The sequence below is a fragment of the Nannobrachium achirus genome (assembly GCF_963921795.1).
Source record: "Nannobrachium achirus genome assembly, chromosome: 21".
In the NCBI taxonomy this organism is placed as follows: Eukaryota; Metazoa; Chordata; class Actinopteri; order Myctophiformes; family Myctophidae; genus Nannobrachium; species Nannobrachium achirus.
Window position 1 is genome coordinate 12,360,074 of NC_137828.1, and position 24,537 is coordinate 12,384,610.

Here is a 24,537-nt window from a genome sequence, read left to right on the forward strand (position 1 = left end):
AAATTGTATTAGATGAATATCACCCATAAGCAGAGAAAATAACCACACTTTTAGACAGACTGTGGATAATTTCACAGGTTATAGATGACAGGCAGCTAATACAAGTTTAAAATACAAATAAACAGCCTTTGAAAAACCTCTTAGGTCTTGGTCTTGGCCTTGAGCTCTAGAGGCAAATAAGGTCACTTATCGTTGTGACCTGGTCGCCTAACTGACGACAAGGCAAATAAGGTCACTCATCGTTGTGACCTGGTCGCCTAACTGACGACAAGGACCACCAGAGTCCTCAGCCTCTGGTAGCAGAGCTGGTCCAAACTTCTTATAAGGTCTCGGTGTAGATGCGATATTACTAATATATTCATCTTCTTTGGTTTTCGAATGGCTTTGCCTTCAAAGTATCTAAATATCCGTCCAATGCGTCCATCCATCTTCAACTGCTTATCCGGAATCGGGTCGCGGGGGTAACAGTTCCAACTGAGACTTCCAGATTTCCTTATCCCGAGCAACTTCCGAGGCGTTCCGAAGCCAGTTTGGAGATATAATCCTTCCATCTGGTCTTTGGTCTGCCACGGGGTCTCCTCCCAGTGGGACGTGCATCGAGGACCTTCCTAGGAAGGCGCTTGGGGGGCATCCGTACTAGATGCCCGAACTCCTTTCCAAGTGTAGGAGCAGCGGTTCTACTTAGTGTTTGCACCACTCACTTCGCACGGGTGCTATTTTTTTTAAATTTCCATTTCTGATAAGCAGCAAGCTATACCGGTATATGCTTACACAACAAAGACGAATCGGGAGCGGATTCACACAGACTGTGTGACAGAAGCATTTGAAAACTGGGAGTCAACAGTCGGGCTGGAGAGACTAGCTCTAGCACTGGACACATTTTATTTTATTTTTAGGGAGTGTGCGATTTTTACGCGCGGTTGGTATGGCCCATAATGGGGGGGGGTTATCAAAAAAGATTTTGAGCACTTGGGGGGATCATGATTTTTTTATTTTGGCTTTAGGGGGGGCCATGCAAGTTTAATTTGTCAAATTTTGTAATTCCAAATGTTTAGCTTTGTTGTTTATCTAAACAATATCAAGTTAACAAATGTATTAGGTGTCCCCTACTGACTTGGTACATTCCACTTGCTGCTTCCCCCCGCTTCCCCCCGCTTCCCCCTCCCACCTCCTGTTCTCAGCTCCGTGTTGCTGCTTCAGTTCGCAACGCGTTGTGTTGCACAGTCAGAATGCACACAGACACACACACGGAGTTTCCTTCCCTCCTAGCAGCAGAACACAGGATAAACAACTATATTTGTAGCCACAACTCCAAAATGTTTCTTAAGAGAGGAATATAGGCATACTACTTGATGTTTACCCCCCAAAAGAGCATGTAGAAAGGTAATTGCTCTCTCACGGTTCTCTCTCTCTCTCTCTCTCTCTCTCTCTCTCTCTCTCTCTCTCTCTCTCTCTCTCGCACACACACACGCGCACGCACACGCTGCGAAGTGAGAAAGCAGTCGGAGCTTTCTTTTCACTGCATTTTCTTCTACTGTTTGTGTGAATATAATTATAAGGCAATGGTTTAATCCAGAGTGATCATCTCGCAGCCACCACATTGAATCATACCAAATCAGTGGTGGGAAAAGTACTAACATTCTTTACTTAAGTGAAAGTATCAATATTGCAACATAGATGTACTCTGTTACAAGTAAAAGTCCAGAATTCAAAATGTACTTGAATAAAAGTATGAAAGTATTGGCATCAAAAAGTACTTAAAGTACCAAAAGTAAAAGTACTAAATGTTTGAAAATAGCCGATCTACAAGCTCACAACGCTATGAACTTGTAGATCGGCTATTTTCAAATAGCCTAGGTATAAAACAGGGAAATAATAGATTAATGTATGTTTTACAATATATATTTACAAAACTGTACTTAAGTACTGTACTTAAGTAAATGTACTTACTTTACACCACTGTACCAAATACAACAAGATCGCAGGAGAGTGAATAGAACGTTCTGGGAACTAGCAGCAACAAGGGAAAGCTGGCAACGCACAGATTTTTGGCTCATAAACGATATAGCAGGAATTATGTTAAACTAGTAGAATAGCAGGTGGCTCTGAAACTAGCCACTGTTTTGGGAGTTTCTGTACCCAGAGAAGGCACAAAATGTACCATCAAGGCTGTAATGGGTCCATTTGGTTACACTGATTTGAAGGCTGTTGGCTGGGAAGGAGGTAGGAGAAACGGCTTTTAGATTTAATATCATGGAAAATTGTTCACAGTTGCTCAATCTTTCTTTTGTTTGGAGTGTTGTTGTAACCCCAAGAGGCCACCTATGGAACCAAATGGACCCTTTCTGTATTAGTTGAGTACAAAGAGACCCAAATTGAAGCACTAAAGCTTTCTTGTGGTCCTTTCAGTTGACCTTATCATTGAACAGTTCTGTTCGGTACCCTCAATCAATCGTCAAATAGGGTGCAATATTAATAGGTCAGCATTCATTTTATTGTCTCCTCCTACTGTTGGTGTGAATATATAAATATATATATATATATATATATATATATATAGTTTATTGGGAAGGGGGGTCATGCATTTTCCTCAAGTCACACAGGGGGGACCACAAAAAAATATCTTAAGGCTTTGGGGGGACCAAGCAAAAAAAAAAAAAAGATATCACCTGTCAACCAGCACCCCCTAGTGGGTAAATAACGTACACTCCCTTATAGGATAGTAGAGAAAGAGAGGGGGGGGGGGGGGGGGGGGCAAATATGTGGCCAACATACTGTACTGTACTATTTGGGCATGCCCCAGACCTAAGCACTAGAACTTTAGTGTTCTGTTGGGGTAAGTCCCTGAGATATACTAGTGTCATGTCCAGGCGGTGTACTGAACTTGTACATCATCACTGAGGTGGGATGTACTTGTACATAGGGCTGCCTCACGCTACAGAAACAGGAGATAGGCTCCTGCTCTATGGGCCACATGGCTGGGCAAGGATTGGTTATTAAGCTAAAACATTGTTATTAACCACACGTTGTGAGGTTGTTGATCTGCTAGTTTTGCCGACGGTATTTAGTGTAATGCGAAAACAGGAGGGGGGCCTAGTATAGATCCCTGGGGGACTTAAGAAGCCTCATTATTGTACCGTCACATTGCTTTGGAAACGGCCCAAGATCGGAGGAGGAAATCAGCGTGGTCCTCAATAATCAGCCTGCGTTTCAACCCCCTTTGTTTTGCGCCAGAGCCTCTGATGTGTGAACCGAACACTCATGCTATTTATTTTTAATCCCAACAATCATGTGATAATGTGAGGCCTGTGGGGAGCTCAAATCAAATCAAATGTGAGTGTTCTGTTGCTTCAGATTGTCTGTAATTACAGTGCTTTGCTTTCCCCTACTCTGATTCTCCGGTTGACCTTATACACCGGTGGTTCTCAAAGAGGGGTCCGAGGACCCTCAGGGGTTTACAGCGAAGTTAGTTACAGTAATATAGCATCAAAACCAGTTGAACATCCCGGACAGCTGGGCAATAAACCCTTTTGCAAATCCCGCCCCATTCTGCCCTGTTACTATGATGGGACATTAACCCTGGGCAGATTGTTTTTATAGTGGAAGTGGATGGGATTTTTTTTCCCCTTCATAGCCTCATTACAGCTATATAAAGTACCAAAGGAAAAACACCTAGGTGATATTAATAAAAAGGGAAGACAAAGGTACAGTAGTTACATTGCAAAACAGGGGATTTACCCGAAAATATATGTTTTAATTTGTTTAATCCCAGTGGGACAGAATCCTCTTTGCAGATTCTTTTATAGTGGTAGTGGATGGGATTTTTTTTCCCTTCATAGCCTCATTACAGCTATATAAAGTACCACAAAAAACACATCTACGTGATATTAATAAAAAGGGAAGAAAAAGGTACAGTAATTACATAGCAAAACAGTAGTTTTCCCCCGAAAAATAAATGTTTTAATTAGTTTAATCCTCTGGATCAGAGATAGAAAGAGAAGCGCATTGCATCTTGGGTACTAGGAAGAGGACAGAGAGAATGTTTCTCCTCACATAATAGGCTGGCTTTTCGTAATTCTGCCCATTTAAATTATATGTACCCAATCGTGACTCTTAGACCATTGATAAGGTACATGTGAACTAGTTTGTTGAAGCTTATTCGTTATGATGAGCGAGATCGCTTGACGCTTGCCGTCGCTATCACCGTACCGGCCGATCTCCGTGTCGCGCACTGCGGACAGTTGTTGAAAGCCTGAAGCAACATTCTCCACTGCACAAACTCCACCCCCGATAGCAAAAAGTGAATGTTTTTTTCTGGTTGGCCAGTCAGGGAGTCTCAGGGACCAATCAGAAGGCTGACAAACGGTGAATTAGGCTCAATGTACCTGTAGCTTGACAGCACGTTGCGGGTTCAAGTGCCGAACCGGCCTTTGCTGCGTGTCATTCTCTGTATCTATGTCCCCATTTCCTGTCTCTCTTCACTGATATATTATCCAATAAAGGCAAAAAAGACAAGAAAAGAAATTAGCTTGGGGTCCTTGATATGAAAAGGTTTTGAGAACGACTGCTGTACAAGCTACACCATCCGCCGCCACACAGTGGCACACACACAAACACGCGCGTGCGCACACGCACACACAATCATCAGCTCCTCAGCACCAACTTTCTTTGTTACTAATACCTCCACCAGCTGTGAGTCCGTCAGTCAGTCCGTCAGTCAGTCTGTCTGTCACACCTCACACGTCACACTTTTGCCCTGCTCATATCTTTGCAACCGTTGCCCCGATCCATGCCAGATTTGGCACACACACTCCTTGCCTGCCAAACTACAACCTCCAAGGACCCCCGGAGCTCCAGGGACCCCCAGGTCCCTGGGGGACCCCCAGATGTAAACAATGACCACATGTGCAAAAATGACCAAATGACCACCCCAACGGGGCTGCTCACGGGGAATTCCCGGGGACCACCGACTCCTGGTGCTCCAGAACCGATGCAAAAGTGGTGGCGCCCCCAGTGGAGGACCCCCTGCCACTGCAGCGCACATAAAATGCCGTAACTCGGGCTAGGAGCGTCCGGGAGAGCCGGGGCCGGTACCTATTCGTCCGCCAAGGCAACGCGGAGACCCCACCCCTCATTTCTCACATGGCCCTCTTCTAGCGCCACCTTCAGGCCGATTTTTAAAACACATTTTTGGGCACTGCTCCTACAGTTTTGGCCCTAAAATCACGCAAATCGCTACACAGTATGTCTACACTCATCCCATCAACATGAATCTGTCCCATATAGCGCCACCTTCAGGCCGATTTTTAAAAACACATTTTTGGACACTGCTCCTACAGATTTTGCCCTAAAATCACGAAAGTCACTACACAGTATGTCTACACTCATGTCATCAACATGGATCAGGAACATTTTGGAAAAACACATTTTTGCCCTATTTGTGGAGAGCTCCCGATTAGGGAGTCTTACTGGTACCATCTTTGTCCAGTAACTTGTAATAATGGAGAAAAAAAATCTGTTGATGTTACCTCGTTACCTCGTGATGTTACCGTGGCGTCCCGACTCCGGACATGTCTTAATACTGTATGTGAAAATAGCTTATCTAGATCAGCTAGTTTCACAATTTGACGTATCAGCTAAAATAGTGACAACAGCAGATCTACAAGCCCACAATGCGATGCGCCGTGAGCTTGTAGATCTGCCATTTTCAATATTATTTAAAAAGGGCTATAGGATTATAAAAAAGAACGTGATTCATTCATAACGTATTTTCTGGAGTCCCCCGGGGGGTCTCGAGTTGAAAACATTTGGGTTTGGGAAGCCCCCAATAGAAGCTATAATTAGTTTGCTCCAGGTAGTTTGGTGTGGCTGAGGGCCCCGATTCTCTGGCCTGGCAGGCAGCGCCAGGGGACAGGGGTGTCGCACCAAATTCTGGGCCCTGGGTGCAAGGATTCACTGCGGGCCCCCCATGAATGTTCTTCATAGGGGGAAGGGGTTTAACCCATTTAGACCGGGAACGCATTATTTATTACGCATTATTTTGTGCTTTAACTATTGAAAAATAGCAGATATACAAGCTCACAGCGCAGCACCGAGTGCCGCGCTGCGAGTTTGTAGATCTGCTATCTTTTGAAAAAACGTGAACATTTTGAAAAACGTACGTTTCTATGTCAGTGGTGCTCAAACTTTTTCATGTGAAGGACCCCAACATGATATGTATTTGGCCACAGACCCCATCTAAAAATATTTAGTTCCAGGGACCCCCCAGAAGCAACATTTTAGCACTTGGAGATGCGCTGTGAGCTTGTATATCTGCAATTTTTAATAGCTAAAGTATAACATAATTAAGGCCCCTCCACCTTGGGCCCTAGTAGCTCAGTCCCACTTGCCCCCCCCCCCCCCCCCCCCTTGTGACGCCCCTGGACAGCGCTGAAGGCCAGGGAGGAGGTAGTTAGAGCCTGGGCCTCAGCCAAGCCAAACTCCCGGAGCACATGATGCACAGAGCTAATGCTCTGCCTCTGATGTGTGCCTCTGGTCTGGGAAACCACACCAACGCTCCCTGCACGGTCCCACTGAAACTCCATCACTCACTCACACCCTGGCAGAGAGAGAGAGAGAGAGAGAGAGAGAGAGAGAGAGAGAGAGAGAGAGAGAGAGAGAGAGAGATCTCGCTCGGTGAGAGAGAGGGAGGGGGAGGGAGTGGAGAGAGAGAGAGGAGAGATAGAGGAGAGATAGAGAGGAGAGGGAGAAAGGGAGGGGGAGAGAGATGTGAGTGAGTGAGTGAGTGAGTGAGTGAGTGAGTGAAGGGAGATATACAGGGGGAGAGAGAGTGGGGAAAAGAGGGAGAGAAAGGCATGAGGATGAGTGAGAGAGAGAGAGAGAGAGAGAGAGAGAGAGAGAGAAGTAGAGGAAACACATAAGGCGCGACCGCACTGTTTCACCACATCATTCAGAAATGGTTGGATCTGAGGGAGAAACGAGAGAGAAGGAGAGAGCGGAGGGGAGGAGGAGGGAAGGGGGGGGGGGGACCTTGAAAAAGTAGACATGGTGCTGTGCAGCCGAGGCTGTCCCGATGCATATTCCATTCATCTTCCTCCCCCGAAGATTTCTCATTCTCGGATGGTGTGGCTAAAATCAGATAGCCCTGTATCAGATGGAAGCCAATGGAAGATTCTGGAATAGATCAAAAAGGTGCGGTTGTGGTCTAGATAAGTCTAGCCCTGCCATGCAGACACAGTTCATCTGTCTTAAACGCTCGCTCATTTCTCTTGTCAGATGGGTGGGGTGGGGAGCTGGGGGAGGCTATATATAGCTATGATTAAGATGTCTGCCGCAACTTGAAGGGGATTTTCGAAAGCCCTCCTGTAGTCAATAGTACACTGACCAGAATCTCCTTTTGACATTGTATCCTGACCTAAAATAAAGCTATTTATTATTCATTAGTAAGATTTTTTTCTTTTTTAACCAATGGAGAAGTGTCGTTTTTTTTGCTGAAGCAATGACATTCTCGTGGAACATTTTCTGCTTTTTTGGCACACCACGTCGTTCCTCGAGATCCACATATCAGATGAGAACAGCCCAGCAACGATATTATAGCTATCCTGGGCAGCCAGGGAGAAGGCAATGTCCTGGCTTTTTGTCAGGAAAATGTGTAGTCCAGTGTGCAAATTATTCGAATGATAACACATTTTCTGTGTCAAAAGTTATGACACTTATTTATGTGCAGTGCAAATACTGAACAGGTCAGAAAAACAAACTATTCCTGCTTGTCACACTGGTGGGTGAAAACATTACTGTGGTATAGCTGAATTTTAGAGACCAACTTCCATTAGGGGTGTTGGACAGTGGTTCTCAAAGTGGCGGCCGGGGACCCCCAGGGCTCCTTGGGGGGTTTCCAGGGGGTCCCCAGCAATAATTTGATAATATTGCATCAAAATGAGTTTAACCACTTTTTAATTCTACATTTGAAAATCACCCATCTACAAGCTCATGTGATGCATTATGAGCTTGTAGATCTGCTATATTTCAAAACATGTTGGAAAGAAATGCGAAAATTTAGCAATATTTTTGAAAACAACTTGCTGACTGGAGCGATAGAAAAGAAAGAAAGAAAGAAAGAAAGAAAGAAAGAAAGAAAGAAAGAAAGGTGTCATACAGACACCTAGTCTGGTAGGATTCACCTCGAAATATGAGCTGCAGATTGTTGTAGTGTTGTTGTTTGGTTTCTATTCTGAATGTAAATGTGAATTTAAATATAAATACAAAAAAATTATTTTTAATAGGTACAGAAATGAGGAGGGAATTTGAAATAGTTAATTATGGAAAGGATACTGAAGTTACGGTATGTGAAGTTCAAATGTGTGTGTTCATCTATTCGTTTTTTAGTTTTAACATGTATATATATATTTCTCACAAGATTTGTGTTAACACTGTATAAAATTGATATGAAGGGGTAGGATATTATAAGCATCAGCTTCTTCCTACTCCCTTTCGAACACATTTATGATTTATAGTTTGAGATGATGGGAATTGTTTTTATATTATATTTTTACTATTGTTTTTATTGTGATTTTGTATTGTATGATGTTCGAAAGAAAATAAAAATCAAACCTCGGTTCGAAGTGGAGCGGTGAATCTGTGTGTGTGTGTGTGTGTGTGTGTGTGTGTGTGTGTGCGTGTGTGTGTGTGTGTGTGTGTGTGTGTGTGTGTGTGTGTGTGTGTGTGTGTGTGTGTGTGTGTGTGTGTGTGTGTGTGTGTGTTTGTGCCTGCACAACAGCGCCCCTCCTTTAACTTGTGTGGCCACTCAAGGTATTGCCAGGCTACAGACATACCCAGCCAGCCAGCCAGCCAGCCAGCCACATAGCCAGCCAGCCACAGACATACCTGTCTATTGGGAGCGCTTTCACCGCTCCAAAAAAGAAAGAAAAAAAAACATGTTTTGAGGGTTTGCACAGGGCTCTTACATCCCAGCTCAGATTCTGAGCCTGAGACAACTTCCTGGCCGCAGGGATATCATAGTTTTGGCCCAGAGGTTCTTCTCACTTTCTCTAGTGGCGAAAAAAAAAAAAGAACTTCTGGGAACTCAGATTGACAGACACCAAGCCAGTCATGAACCAATACAGCTACAGTACCCTGTCACTCACGACCCACAACTTTGAGCCACAACACAACAGACACAACAGTAGATCCACATCAGTCTTCAATTCCAAAAGGACATTTGGAATTGAAGACTGTGTCAAAGCCCACAACCTCTAGCTTGAACTTAAAAGGGAATTACACATAGGATAATTGAAGGGACCAAGAGCCATAACTCACTATTACCTTCAATGGCACACAAAACATTAAAACTGTAGATTCACATCAATTTTAGAGCCATAAAAAGTAACCGAACATGTTTCATTGCCACCCAGCATTGGATCCCAAAATAACAGCACGGCATATCGTCGTTGTCGGGTGGAAACCTTGTATGTCCAAAACCGTTTGTTTTGTATAATCATTTTAAAAATGAGTTTAACTAGAGAAAACAGGACACTGCGAGGCGTTGTGTGCTTGTACTGTAGATCTCCTGTTTTGTAGATCTCCTGTTTTCTCTACTTCTGTGCAACAGTCTTGTATGATGAAGCAGGGCTTTGCTTTGCGAAAAAATGAACAAATTTGAAACTTGGAGATACAAGGTTTCTGCCCGACAGTGACGATATGCAACACAAACAGCAGCAAGCAGCAACGGGGGGGAAAAATAACAATGTTCCTTCCTACCTTCAGCCGTCTTCTACTTGACTTCATCAGTTGTGTAAGTGATGGCCAGGATCAAACTGGAATCCATAGAGCAGGGGTCTTCAACCTTTTCAGGCCAAGGACCCCTTAGCTGAGAGAGAGAGAGAGAGAGAGAGATGAAGCAGGGACCCCCACAACCTTGTCATAGATTCCATATAGTTTCATCGTTTGACAGCACGGTCATCAGTGTATTTTGGATTCATGTCAATGTGTGTTTTCAGATATTTAACCACTTGAACCGTCAATGCTTAATAAACTTGACCTTTCACTCTGTACTTAGTCTGCTCTTTTTCCCCTACACCAAAGCTCTGTGAGGCGTTGTGAGCTTGTAGATCTGCTATTTTTGGCTAAAGTCCTCAGAATATGGACACTAGGGTTCAAGTGGTTAAAGAATTAGGAAAAAAAAGGTTTCTATCACTCAAAGATTTGGAGGACCCCCTGTAGTAACTCTGGGGACCCTCTAGGGGTACCGGACCCCCTGCTGAAGACCCCTGCCATAGAGAGATAGAGCCCAACTCATAAATGTTATGTTTTTATCATTCATGCTTTCATTTCATCAAACAAATAAATAGTAGGCCTATAATAATGTTTGAAGAGGACGCGAGTCAAAACGCCAGTCCCTCCTGCTAAATAATAAACTAGGAAGATGTGGTTGCCGTGCCGCGAATTCCGCAAATGAATTTTGTCTTATCGTTTGAATTTTCCCCATTCCCATGACATTCATTTTTTCAAGTCAATGGGAAAATTAATTCACTAATAAATGAATGGCCATATATGGAGATCCCTGATGTCATCAATATTAACCCTTTCCAAGCCACGGGGAGCCACTTAATATTAAAACCGTGTTATACCGGACATCTAAGCAAGGATGTCTCAGCCGCACCGTCTTTTACCGTACTTTGTCATTAAAAACGAAATAAGTGATTTTTATCAGAAAATCGGCGATCGTCTAACCTTCCCTAGTCACCGCTCGTCCATCGATAGCATGGCTCGTCTGACATGAAGCAGAAGTGACGTCAGGTCCTTTCCCTGTAATATGTTCCCAGCTGCCGTCCATTTTCTGTTTAGACGTTAGTACTTGCATAGCTGGAGTGCTGGGGGCTAAGCTAGCGAAAATGTTCATATCCACTCTAGAGTCATACTTGGATTATTTGAGCAGACATTTACGTGAACGGATCGCGCACGCGAAACGCACGGGGAGACGATGCGTCGGCCGAAACCGACACTCTAAGCCAATGCAGATGGAGGAATTCCGCTGGGGACTGTGGTGAGAATACAACGGGGATCGCCTGATTGTTATGGGGGATGAAGACCACGTGATATAGCGCTGAAGGTCTTGTAAAATGAATGCGGTTCAGATCATAATATAATAATAGAAATTTCACGGCTAATCTACCAACTAGCCATTCTATTTCGGCTGGCGAAGTGTTAAGCCCATATCTTGGAAAGCCCATTTATGGACATACTGTGTCAGTCTTGTGTGGTCTATGATGTCAGACATCTATGATGTCAGCCATCTCAGTAATTTTTTTTAATTCAAGTCAATGGAGAAAATTAATTCACTAAACATTTATATAAATTAAACTATAATATATTGCTACGTATCTCTTAGCAAAATAGCACGCATGCGTGTCTGGATGAAGCCGGTCGATTTGACATAGGCCTATTGCCCATAAGTACGTGCCACCAAAACTGGGGGAGGAGTAACGCGAAAAGAAAAAAAAAATACTTAGGAGACGATGGAATTGATGGAATAAAGTCACTAATTACGTGCAGACCAGTCGAGTATGTGCACCGGTATTTTGTTTGAGAAGTCTCTCCTGAAGTGCCCAGTTATTCTTTATCTGATAGTATAGTAAACATGTATATATAATATATATATACCAGTGAGACGCCTAAGGGCGAAACGCGACCTCGTCCTTTAGGGCGAGGTCGCCATCTGTCTTGGTCATCTGTGTTGGCCATATATGGATTTTGTTAGTATGGTTCCCCTAACAGGACATCATCTGGGAATACCCATATATGGACTTTTATTTAATTTTATACGTTATTGACACAAGACGTTTTTGCGCGCTTCTCCCGTTTTATAGTAAGATATTATGTTGCCAGCAGAGCAGGCCTTTTAATTGATATCAGGGCACACTTGTTGATAGTGACGTCACCAAGATTGCTGGTCCCTCATTGGCTGTTGATGGCGATGAGTGACATCAATCCAGGGGCGCAGGAGGCATTTTAAAAGTGAAGGGGACATATCTGGGAGGTATGTGCGCGCGCATAGCGCGCGCGAAAAATTTTGGGGTATCCCCCACACTTTTGGTGATATCCCCCCCACTTTTGCCCCGAGGAGGGGGGGACATATCCCCTCCACTTGAGCTGAATTACACAGTTGTTTTACGCAGATTTCAAGGCATTTTTAAAATGAAATACACATGAATTCATTAAGTCTATATTAGATCTTTTTATTGAAGGAGTAACAGGCCAACTCCTGTTCTCCTCACCTCCTCCAAAGCCTGTACTGGCTGCCCTCCAGCTGCTGCCTTCTTTTTGTTGTTGTTGTTGTCGTCTGAATTTGCCTGGTCATAAACCATGAAAATTAAATCACTATGTTCTGTGCATGTTGACAAGTGTCAAACCAAAGACACATGTCGGCTGCTGTCTTTTTTTTTTGTTGTTGTTGTTGTCAGAATTCGCCTGGTCATAAAGTTTCATAAATCATTTTCCCCTAAAAATATACTGTATTACCAGAGATCACACTAGTATTTTAAACTGCCGGTCAGCGTGACATGGCACGATTAAAATCTACCAGACATCTAATAAAAAGACCTTTCATAGATATCTGTATGCATTAATGACAACCAGGTCCGTATAAAAGCAGCCTAACACAACCATAAGCATTATGTTTTGGATTGAACTGTTTGAACATAATGCATAGGCTATCCACAATTGTAGGGCCAACTTGCACAAATACTGTACATTAATTACTGTACCCACTACCCACATTACCATTTGCGCATTGGCGTGACATGTTAAGTAATAAATTAGGATACTCACAAGTTATATTGTGGATACAAGCAGTGGATGCTGTCCCAGCGTCTGGTTTAATAGGACAGGACAGCCTTTTGGGGAAGTTGACAACATAATTGCTCCTCACGTCCTCAGATATATATTCCATTCAAGGTAACGTTTTAACGTGTCCAGCTGTCCACATGACATGATTAACACCGTGTTTCATCTGACTGGATACGACCATAGGATGCGACAGACAGACCAGTGTTACGTCCATGTTTGTTGTTGCCATCTTAAAATGAGCGTGCATTGTTGTTAATTAGTGGTTCAACAATCTTGCCAACTTTACTCACAAGTGCCCTCTCGTTTGAAAGGCTCTGTGATGTATTCTAACTAATAACAACTTGTTTTGATAGTCCAGCCAACAACTAAACCGCGCGCCTAGCTCGTATTACAAAGTCAAGCCGATTGGTGTGCACTGCAGCGTCACAGGCACAGCGACAGCGTGATAGAGGGGGGCCCATTGAGGGGGGCTTCCGATGGAGGGTCATTCGCATTGAGCGTCATTTATTTGGACTGAGATTTACCGGCAGTCGGAGTCCCCCCTGGCAACAGGACATAGGCAGAACTAGCATGTTAAAGGGGGCCCAAATGTGAGAGGGGGTTTTCGATGGACGATCATTTGCATTGACCATCATTTGGACTTAGACTGACGGGCAGTCGGAGGCCCCCCTGACGGCCGAGGCCCGTTTCAATTGAAACCAATGAAACATAGTTAAGGCCGCCAATGCCTCTAGAGGGCAGTAATACGCCTTGAAATGAGAACTACTCAGTGTGTACAGTATAATCGATCATATTTGCGGCTTTTTCTTGGACCTGAACACTGGAGGGGATATCCCCCCCACCCAAAAAAAGTGGAGGTGTTAATCCCCCCCGTCCCCCCCTACCCCCTGCGCGCATGCATCAATCTATGTTTTTTTTCAAGGGTTTTCCCATTGGATGACATCAATTTATAGTTAGATCTTTATATACAAGCCGGCCATACATGGCTACGAGTGCACAAGGAACAAGTTGGCAACTCGACAGAGTGCAGTCTAGTTTATACTGCGTTGCATCAAAGATTGCCGACCAATACGCTTATTGGATGGAGCTTGGAGATGTGCTATTTTTTTTTTCTCAACACAATTCTTGGGACAGTTTAATGTTTTGATTCCACTAATTAAAACAAACTTTAGTCTCTGACAAAATAACTCTGCAAATGACGTGTAACGTGGCCTGACCGACAGTACTTGCAACTTCCTCTATCAGATAGCAAATATTGTAAAAGGTATGTAATATGAATGAAGACAGTAAATAAACGGCTGTAACCTGATGTCAGATTTTTTTTTTCCCCCAAGAACAAAGAAATGCCTCAACAGTATACCGTAGGTAAAGTCTTTTGTCTCTGGGGGATGGTATGTATTAATTAGTCTGGTAGGATTCACCCTCGAAACATGGGATGCAGATTGTTCTAGTGTTGTTGTTTGGTTTATATTCTGTATGTTTGCACAGGGCTCTACATCCGGTATTGTCCCAGCTCAGATTCTGAGCCTGAAACAACTTCCTGGCCAGGGATATCATAGTTTTGGCCCAGAGGTTCTTCTCGCCCCCCCCCCTAGTGGCGAAATATAGGTTTATGCCTCAGCGGTGGTGGGGAGAGCTCTCACATAAATAGTTTTGGTGTCCAGATACTTCACGGTGGAATCAGCTGGTAGCTCCTGAGTAAGGTCCTGATTCAGGTAGAGTTTGAGTCGTCTGTTCCGGAGCCCAAACACCTTGGCAGTCTCTGCCAGCAGGCCTGCGTGGTTCAGCCCGTTGTGACCCACTGGGTTCTCCAGGAGGAGGGTGGCGACCTCTCCAGTTTGAAGAGGACGCGAGTCAAAACGCCAGTCCCTCCTGCTAAATAATAAACTAGGAAGATGTGGTTGCCGTGCCGCGAATTCCGCAAATGAATTTTGTCTTATCGTTTGAATTTTCCCCATTCCCATGACATTCATTTTTTCAAGTCAATGGGAAAATTAATTCACTAATAAATGAATGGCCATATATGGAGATCCCTGATGTCATCAATATTAACCCTTTCCAAGCCACGGGGAGCCACTTAATATTAAAACCGTGTTATACCGGACATCTGAGCAAGGATGTCTCAGCCGCACCGTCTTTTACCGTACTTTGTCATTAAAAACGAAATAAGTGATTTTTATCAGAAAATCGGCGATCGTCTAACCTTCCCTAGTCACCGCTCGTCCATCGATAGCATGGCTCGTCTGACATGAAGCAGAAGTGACGTCAGGTCCTTTCCCTGTAATATGTTCCCAGCTGCCGTCCATTTTCTGTTTAGACGTTAGTACTTGCATAGCTGGAGTGCTGGGGGCTAAGCTAGCGAAAATGTTCATATCCACTCTAGAGTCATACTTGGATTATTTGAGCAGACATTTACGTGAACGGATCGCGCACGCGAAACGCACGGGGAGACGATGCGTCGGCCGAAACCGACACTCTAAGCCAATGCAGATGGAGGAATTCCGCTGGGGACTGTGGTGAGAATACAACGGGGATCGCCTGATTGTTATGGGGGATGAAGACCACGTGATATAGCGCTGAAGGTCTTGTAAAATGAATGCGGTTCAGATCATAATATAATAATAGAAATTTCACGGCTAATCTACCAACTAGCCATTCTATTTCGGCTGGCGAAGTGTTAAGCCCATATCTTGGAAAGCCCATTTATGGACATACTGTGTCAGTCTTGTGTGGTCTATGATGTCAGACATCTATGATGTCAGCCATCTCAGTAATTTTTTTTAATTCAAGTCAATGGAGAAAATTAATTCACTAAACATTTATATAAATTAAACTATAATATATTGCTACGTATCTCTTAGCAAAATAGCACGCATGCGTGTCTGGATGAAGCCGGTCGATTTGACATAGGCCTATTGCCCATAAGTACGTGCCACCAAAACTGGGGGAGGAGTAACGCGAAAAGAAAAAAAAAATACTTAGGAGACGATGGAATTGATGGAATAAAGTCACTAATTACGTGCAGACCAGTCGAGTATGTGCACCGGTATTTTGTTTGAGAAGTCTCTCCTGAAGTGCCCAGTTATTCTTTATCTGATAGTATAGTAAACATGTATATATAATATATATATACCAGTGAGACGCCTAAGGGCGAAACGCGACCTCGTCCTTTAGGGCGAGGTCGCCATCTGTCTTGGTCATCTGTGTTGGCCATATATGGATTTTGTTAGTATGGTTCCCCTAACAGGACATCATCTGGGAATACCCATATATGGACTTTTATTTAATTTTATACGTTATTGACACAAGACGTTTTTGCGCGCTTCTCCCGTTTTATAGTAAGATATTATGTTGCCAGCAGAGCAGGCCTTTTAATTGATATCAGGGCACACTTGTTGATAGTGACGTCACCAAGATTGCTGGTCCCTCATTGGCTGTTGATGGCGATGAGTGACATCAATCCAGGGGCGCAGGAGGCATTTTAAAAGTGAAGGGGACATATCTGGGAGGTATGTGCGCGCGCATAGCGCGCGCGAAAAATTTTGGGGTATCCCGCACACTTTTGGTGATATCCCCCCCACTTTTGCCCCGAGGAGGGGGGGACATATCCCCTCCACTTGAGCTGAATTACACAGTTGTTTTACGCAGATTTCAAGGCATTTTTAAAATGAAATACACATGAATTCATTAAGTCTATATTAGATCTTTTTATTGAAGGAGTAACAGGCCAACTCCTGTTCTCCTCACCTCCTCCAAAGCCTGTACTGGCTGCCCTCCAGCTGCTGCCTTCTTTTTGTTGTTGTTGTTGTCGTCTGAATTTGCCTGGTCATAAACCATGAAAATTAAATCACTATGTTCTGTGCATGTTGACAAGTGTCAAACCAAAGACACATGTCGGCTGCTGTCTTTTTTTTTTTTGTTGTTGTTGTCAGAATTCGCCTGGTCATAAAGTTTCATAAATCATTTTCCCCTAAAAATATACTGTATTACCAGAGATCACACTAGTATTTTAAACTGCCGGTCAGCGTGACATGGCACGATTAAAATCTACCAGACATCTAATAAAAAGACCTTTCATAGATATCTGTATGCATTAATGACAACCAGGTCCGTATAAAAGCAGCCTAACACAACCATAAGCATTATGTTTTGGATTGAACTGTTTGAACATAATGCATAGGCTATCCACAATTGTAGGGCCAACTTGCACAAATACTGTACATTAATTACTGTACCCACTACCCACATTACCATTTGCGCATTGGCGTGACATGTTAAGTAATAAATTAGGATACTCACAAGTTATATTGTGGATACAAGCAGTGGATGCTGTCCCAGCGTCTGGTTTAATAGGACAGGACAGCCTTTTGGGGAAGTTGACAACATAATTGCTCCTCACGTCCTCAGATATACATTCCATTCAAGGTAACGTTTTAACGTGTCCAGCTGTCCACATGACATGATTAACACCGTGTTTCATCTGACTGGATACGACCATAGGATGCGACAGACAGACCAGTGTTACGTCCATGTTTGTTGTTGCCATCTTAAAATGAGCGTGCATTGTTGTTAATTAGTGGTTCAACAATCTTGCCAACTTTACTCACAAGTGCCCTCTCGTTTGAAAGGCTCTGTGATGTATTCTAACTAATAACAACTTGTTTTGATAGTCCAGCCAACAACTAAACCGCGCGCCTAGCTCGTATTACAAAGTCAAGCCGATTGGTGTGCACTGCAGCGTCACAGGCACAGCGACAGCGTGATAGAGGGGGGCCCATTGAGGGGGGCTTCCGATGGAGGGTCATTCGCATTGAGCGTCATTTATTTGGACTGAGATTTACCGGCAGTCGGAGTCCCCCCTGGCAACAGGACATAGGCAGAACTAGCATGTTAAAGGGGGCCCAAATGTGAGAGGGGGTTTTCGATGGACGATCATTTGCATTGACCATCATTTGGACTTAGACTGACGGGCAGTCGGAGGCCCCCCTGACGGCCGAGGCCCGTTTCAATTGAAACCAATGAAACATAGTTAAGGCCGCCAATGCCTCTAGAGGGCAGTAATACGCCTTGAAATGAGAACTACTCAGTGTGTACAGTATAATCGATCATATTTGCGGCTTTTTCTTGGACCTGAACACTGGAGGGGATATCCCCCCCACCCAAAAAAAGTGGAGGTGTTAATCCCCCCCGTCCCCCCCTACCCCCTGCGCGCATGCATCAATCTATGTTTTTTTTCAAGGGTTTTCCCATTGGATGACATCAATTTATAGTTAGATCTTTATATACAAGCCGGCCATACATGGCTACGAGTGCACAAGGAACAAGTTGGCAACTCGACAGAGTGCAGTCTAGTTTATACTGCGTTGCATCAAAGATTGCCGACCAATACGCTTATTGGATGGAGCTTGGAGATGTGCTATTTTTTTTTTCTCAACACAATTCTTGGGACAGTTTAATGTTTTGATTCCACTAATTAAAACAAACTTTAGTCTCTGACAAAATAACTCTGCAAATGACGTGTAACGTGGCCTGACCGACAGTACTTGCAACTTCCTCTATCAGATAGCAAATATTGTAAAAGGTATGTAATATGAATGAAGACAGTAAATAAACGGCTGTAACCTGATGTCAGATTTTTTTTTTCCCCCAAGAACAAAGAAATGCCTCAACAGTATACCGTAGGTAAAGTCTTTTGTCTCTGGGGGATGGTATGTATTAATTAGTCTGGTAGGATTCACCCTCGAAACATGGGATGCAGATTGTTCTAGTGTTGTTGTTTGGTTTATATTCTGAATGTTTGCACAGGGCTCTACATCCGGTATTGTCCCAGCTCAGATTCTGAGCCTGAAACAACTTCCTGGCCAGGGATATCATAGTTTTGGCCCAGAGGTTCTTCTCGCCCCCCCCCCCCCTAGTGGCGAAATATAGGTTTATGCCTCAGCGGTGGTGGGGAGAGCTCTCACATAAATAGTTTTGGTGTCCAGATACTTCACGGTGGAATCAGCTGGTAGCTCCTGAGTAAGGTCCTGATTCAGGTAGAGTTTGAGTCGTCTGTTCCGGAGCCCAAACACCTTGGCAGTCTCTGCCAGCAGGCCTGCGTGGTTCAGCCCGTTGTGACCCACTGGGTTCTCCAGGAGGAGGGTGGCGACCTCTCCAGTCAGGCACTCGGCTGGCTGTGCGTTGCAGAGCATCAGGTTGATATAGGGACAGAGCAGGCCGTCTGTAGCGGGGGCGGGGCTAGGGGAGGATCCTGGTGATGTCACTGACAGAGTTGTACCACTGAGAGCCTGAAGGTCTGATGCGTTCTTCAAGTCAGTCTTGCCGCTGAAGAAGGAGAGCTGGGTCTTGCTGGTTCCAAACACACTGCTGCACACCTCCTGAAGCTTGCTCATGTCCAGTCTGTTGTCCCCAACTGGGTTCTCCAAAAGGACCACCCCCTCTTGCTCCTTGTTGGCGACTTTGACCCTGAGATTGACATAGGAGCACGCTGGTCCATTCAGATTGATTTTGGGAGCTGAAGACCCCTTCAGTATGGTCAGCTCCAAATCTGAGCCCTTCAGTTCAGTCTTCTCCTCCACGATGAGGCTGGCGTTGGAGGGGACCGGGTAGGGCTGCAGAGGAGCTTTGGTGGTGGCCAGGATGAACTCTGTGTGAGTCTGGATCACAGAGTCCAGGTACTCCCCTGCTGGCAGGCAGCGGTAGTACACCGTTATTTCATCTGAAGGCACCAAGTGTCCTTTCTTTCGGAGCTTCTGGATGCGGTTGATGACCTCTCTTGCCACCCCTTCATCCAACATGGACTGGTCTGGGGATACATCCAACAGCACCAAGGCCTGTGCATCTGAGTGTGCCTCGTACTGCGTGGCTATGCCAGAGCTCTGGTCAAAGGTGTACATGAGCCTCAGATCCTCCTCATGGAGCTCATGACCACCCACCATGATGGAGCCTGTCTTCTGGAAGGCCTCCAGCTGTTCATTGGTCAGCTCCTTGATGGAGGAAGTGACATCTTTGAAGGCCCCCTTCAGCCTCTTGCCCAGCACCATGTGGTCAGGCTCTGCCCTCAGACGGATGCCATACTTGTCCTTGTCAGTCGATAGAGTCAGCTGGCGCACATTCAGCTCCTCCAGGATGTATTTCTCCAGAGACTGGATGTCTTTGAGAGCTTCAGGGTCCTGGTGGATCACAACCACCTCCTTCAGAGGGTACTTTACAGGTAGCGTTTTCCTGTCTCGGATCACTCTGCCCAGCTCGATCACCGACTGCATCTGGGAGACGGCCCTCTCGATGCGCTTGTCTATCAAATTCTCCCTGACTTGGGGCAGCATGAGGTAGTGGATGCTGCTGCTGTCCTTCTCCACAGAGGATGGGTCGATGAGGTGAACCAGGTTCTGGTAGATCATCTCTGTGATGAATGGAGTGAAGGGAGCCATCAGCCTGCACATGGAGAAGAGAACACTGAAGAGGGTCTCCAGCGCCCACAGGCAGTCCGCAGCACCACTCTCTCCCTTGAGACGGCGACGGTTGGTCCTCACGTACCAGTTGGTGAGCATGTCCACAAACTTCACGAGCCGCGGCACCACAGTGTACAGACGGTATGCTTTCATCTCCGACTTGAAGAACTGGATGAGAGACTGTGTGAAGGACTGGATCCATTTATCCATGATGTTATCACTCTGCTTTGCTATGTTCTCATTGTACAGGAACTGGATGTGTTCCTCCTTGTCCAACCGAAGCACATTCTGCACCAGGAAGCGATAGGCGTTGTACCAGGGCAGGAACACGTCCCTCAGCACGTCACGCACGCCATCCTCCTTAAAACGTAGGTTCTCTGCTTTGACTACTGGAGAGTTGATCAGATACAGTCTGAGAGCATCTGCTCCATAGCTCTTCATTATCAGTCCTGGATCTGGATAGTTCTTCTTGCGCTTGCTCATTTTCTGTCCATCGCTCGCCAGCACCAGTCCATTGACGATGACATTCTTGAATGGCGGCTTCCCAAACAGAGCCGTGGACAGTACCAACAGGGTATAGAACCATCCTCTGGTCTGGTCAATGCCCTCAGCAATGAAGTCAGCAGGGAAAGTGTCCTCAAACTCCTTCTTGTTTTCAAAAGGGTAGTGAGCCTGGGCGTAAGGCATGCTGCCGCTTTCAAACCAGCAGTCGAACACCTCCGTTACCCTACGCAGCTCGCCCTTACCACACCGCGATGGGATAGTCAGGTGGTCAATGCTCTCCCGATGTAAATCAGTTACTTTGACTCCCGTCAGCTCCTCCAGTTCTCCCATTGATCCTATACACACCACCTCCTCAAAGTCATCGCTGACCCAAAGTGGGATGGGCGTGCCCCAGTAGCGGTTCCTGGAAACCGCCCAATCACGTGCGTCCCTCAGCCAGTTCCCAAATTTCTTCTCGCCAACAGAATCTGGAACCCAATAGCATTTTCCATTGTTCTCCAGTAGTTTCTTCACCATGTGCTCCACTCTGACAAACCAGCTCGAGACGGCTTTGTAGATCAAAGGGGTGTCAGACCTCCAGCAGAATGGGTAGCTATGCTTGTAAGAGCTGGTTTTGACCAGACGGCCATTCTCCTTCAGCCACTTGATGATGTTTTTGTCTGCATCTTTGACATACTGTCCCACAAAGTCTGTAACCTCTGGAGTGAAGCGGCCTGAGGCGTCCACGGGACAGACAGGGTCCTGGTCTCTCTGGATGATGCCGTACTCCATGCAGATTTTGTGATCATCAGCTCCAAAGTACGGTGCCTGATGAACCACTCCAGTACCCTCCTCCTCCTTGACGTACTTATCCGTCACTATGTGGAATGCACCTTTCTCTCCACACTTGGAAAAGTACTGGAAGAGAGGCTTGTATTTCTTTCCTTTTAACACCTTGCCTGGAAATTTCTCCAGGATGGTGTACTCGCTCTCAGCCTTAAACAGAGCTCCAAGCCTGGCCTCCATCATAATGTAGGTGTGACCTGTTGTGTTGTCTTTGACCTTGACATACTGCAGCTCTGGGTTGACACAGAGGGCCAGGTTGCTAGGCAACGTCCAGGGTGTGGTCGTCCAGGCAATCAGAGATACACCTTCGTCCTCCAGCAGTGGGAAGCTGACAATCACTGACGGGTCCTGAACATCCTTGTAGTTCTGGTTGGATTCAAAGTTTGAGAGTGGGGTGTTGCAGGCAGTGGAATAAGGCATGACCTTGTTGCCCCTGTACACCAGACCCTTGTCATAGAGCTGCTTAAATACCCACCAGACAGTCTCCATGAACCAGGGGTAGAGTGTTTTGTAGTCATTCTTAAAATCAATCCATCTGCCCATTCTTCCCACTGAGATCTCCCACTCGTTGGAGTATTTCATGACAATGCTTCTGCACTGCTTGTTGTATTCAGCAATGCCCATCTTGGCCACGTCAGCAGGCCCTTTGATGTCCAAGGTTTTGTCAATCTCATATTCCACAGGCAAACCGTGACAGTCCCAGCCAAAGCGTCGGTCCACATGAAAGCCACTCTGGTGGGCAAAGCGGGTGACAATGTCCTTTATGGTGCCAGCCAGGATGTGCCCATAGTGGGGAAGACCTGTGGCAAAGGGAGGACCATCGTAGAACGTGTATTTGGGCCTGTTTTTGGACTGTTTGAGGCATTCCTGGAAGCAGTTCTTGTCCTTCCAGAACTGGAGGATCTTCTCTTCTTCAGAGGGAAAGTTGATGGATTCAGGGACTGGCTCCACCATGGCATACGTGTTGTGTCGCCAGACAGAGCAGTTTTAATCATTTATAATGGGCGTGTGATGATGCATTACATCATTATTATCTAGACATGTTGATGACATCACTGATTAGATGACATCACATGTCAGAGTGTTGTTTTAGGAGACACCGGTTCATGTTCACATCATCATATGGATTCTAGAAGTGCTGTTCCACTTTAAGAGCCACATGTTTGCTCATCATCATCATCATCATCATCATCATCATCATCGTCATCATCATTTTATTTATTGACACTGGTCGTAAGTTATCTAATCCAATCTAATCTAACTCTCAAACTTTGGATCTATGAGACCGAACGATGACTGCATTACAATGAAATGCACCAGCAGAGCCCCCACGTGATGTTTCAGGGCTACAACTTACAAGTAGCTGCTATAATATCTAGCTAGGTCCATAGTATTGAAGAACTCCATGCTTTCTTTTAACAGGTGTTTTCTCGACATTCTATTTACAATTTCAACCCCAGCGCGTGTGGAAACGTAATGACATCACAGCTGAGCAGCAAGTGCTGCTCCTCCTGGGGAGGAGGGAGGGCGGAGTGGAGTTGATCTTATGTTTGCAGGGCGGCACTCTAGCAGCCTAGTAGCAGGCCAGCACTTTTTTTCTCATAGTCGTACTTGTCGGCTCGGCGTCGCATGACGCCCCCGCAAAGTGCCGCCCTGGGGAATCGCCCAAACTGAACCCATTAGCCCCCCCCACGTCACTCTGTGTTATTTAAAGGCTTTTTCCATTGGATGACATCACCATGTGTTTTTTCAGGGGTTTTCCTATTGGATGATGTAAGAGCGAACAGACAGACGGACGGACGGACGGACGGACGGGCGGACGGGCGGACGGACGGGCGGGCGGAGATTTGCCTAATTTATAGACAGTTAGATATATAGTAAGCGCGCCAATTCTTGGCCATCTGGCCAGTGATGTATATCGGACCAGTTACCCATATATGGAGACCCCTGCATGATAGTCAACAATGTTATGTCAAAACATGCCCATATATGGGCATTACCAAATATGGGCATTCCCAGATATGTCCTTAGTATACCCATTCCCTGCGAACTTAAAATATAGATGTGCGCTAATACTGCCAGGAATATCATTAATTTCAGATCAACATTACGTGGCTTTGAATGGCTAGAGGCTGTGTTGGATTTAATATACCACTAGAGCGCGCCAACGATAAGCCTTTCAACATATATCTATGCTTTTCAAGGATGTAGTGATCACGTGGCCATAGTTGGCCTACTGCGTCCGTTAACATTGGGCTAGGGCTAACCATTAGCGTGGGTCCGTGTGCGCCACGCGCGTGCTTGATGGTGTAAATATTATGATGGCCCATCGGCTGGGACATGTATCCACGCCACAGACACTTCAAACCGGGTCAAAATCCGACGCAATGACGCGCCGTTATGTATTGTAGTGTGTATTGAAACCAACGGCTAGCATAGGCGATTTTACACAGAGGAGGCCTGAGCTAGCGGTGACGTCACGAACCAATCCTTACTTTACATGGTCACTCGAAACCATCGTACAAGGTAGGCAAAACCATTTATTCATCCAAAAATATCCAATAAATTGCGTAAAAATTGCCGATCGACTTTAAAGTCGCTCGGCAGAGAGTCTCCTAGTGAGGAAGTCGTTCTGAAAGTCGACCAGCAGGCAAGAAGTTAATATTGATGACATTGGGACAGGGATCTCCATATATTGGCATAACACGTATGTTAATTAGTAAAGCCAAGCAGGGCCTTGGCAAGTTAGGGCCTGGGTTTGATGCCTGGGGATCTCCATGTATGGGCATAAGGGGGTACCCTAACAGGGCATCATCTGGGAATGCCCATACTGTATATAGTCCAGTCATTATATGAAAAAACCTAAAACAAATTGCAATAGTAGCAAACTCAACTGATTCTGTATCCTCATTAT

General features: G+C 45.3%; 1 protein-coding gene across 1 annotated transcript; it reads right to left on the reverse strand.

Annotated features, from left to right (window-relative positions):
* Positions 1 to 18,773: 18,773 nt before the first annotated feature.
* LOC308306473 (isoleucine--tRNA ligase, cytoplasmic-like) lies at positions 18,774 to 22,577 on the reverse strand (the record flags this gene model as incomplete). Its single annotated transcript, XM_080751488.1, has 1 exon — positions 18,774 to 22,577. One exon carries the CDS (start codon positions 22,575 to 22,577, stop codon positions 18,774 to 18,776), a length of 3,804 nt encoding a protein of 1,267 aa, XP_080607614.1.
* Positions 22,578 to 24,537: the final 1,960 nt, after the last annotated feature.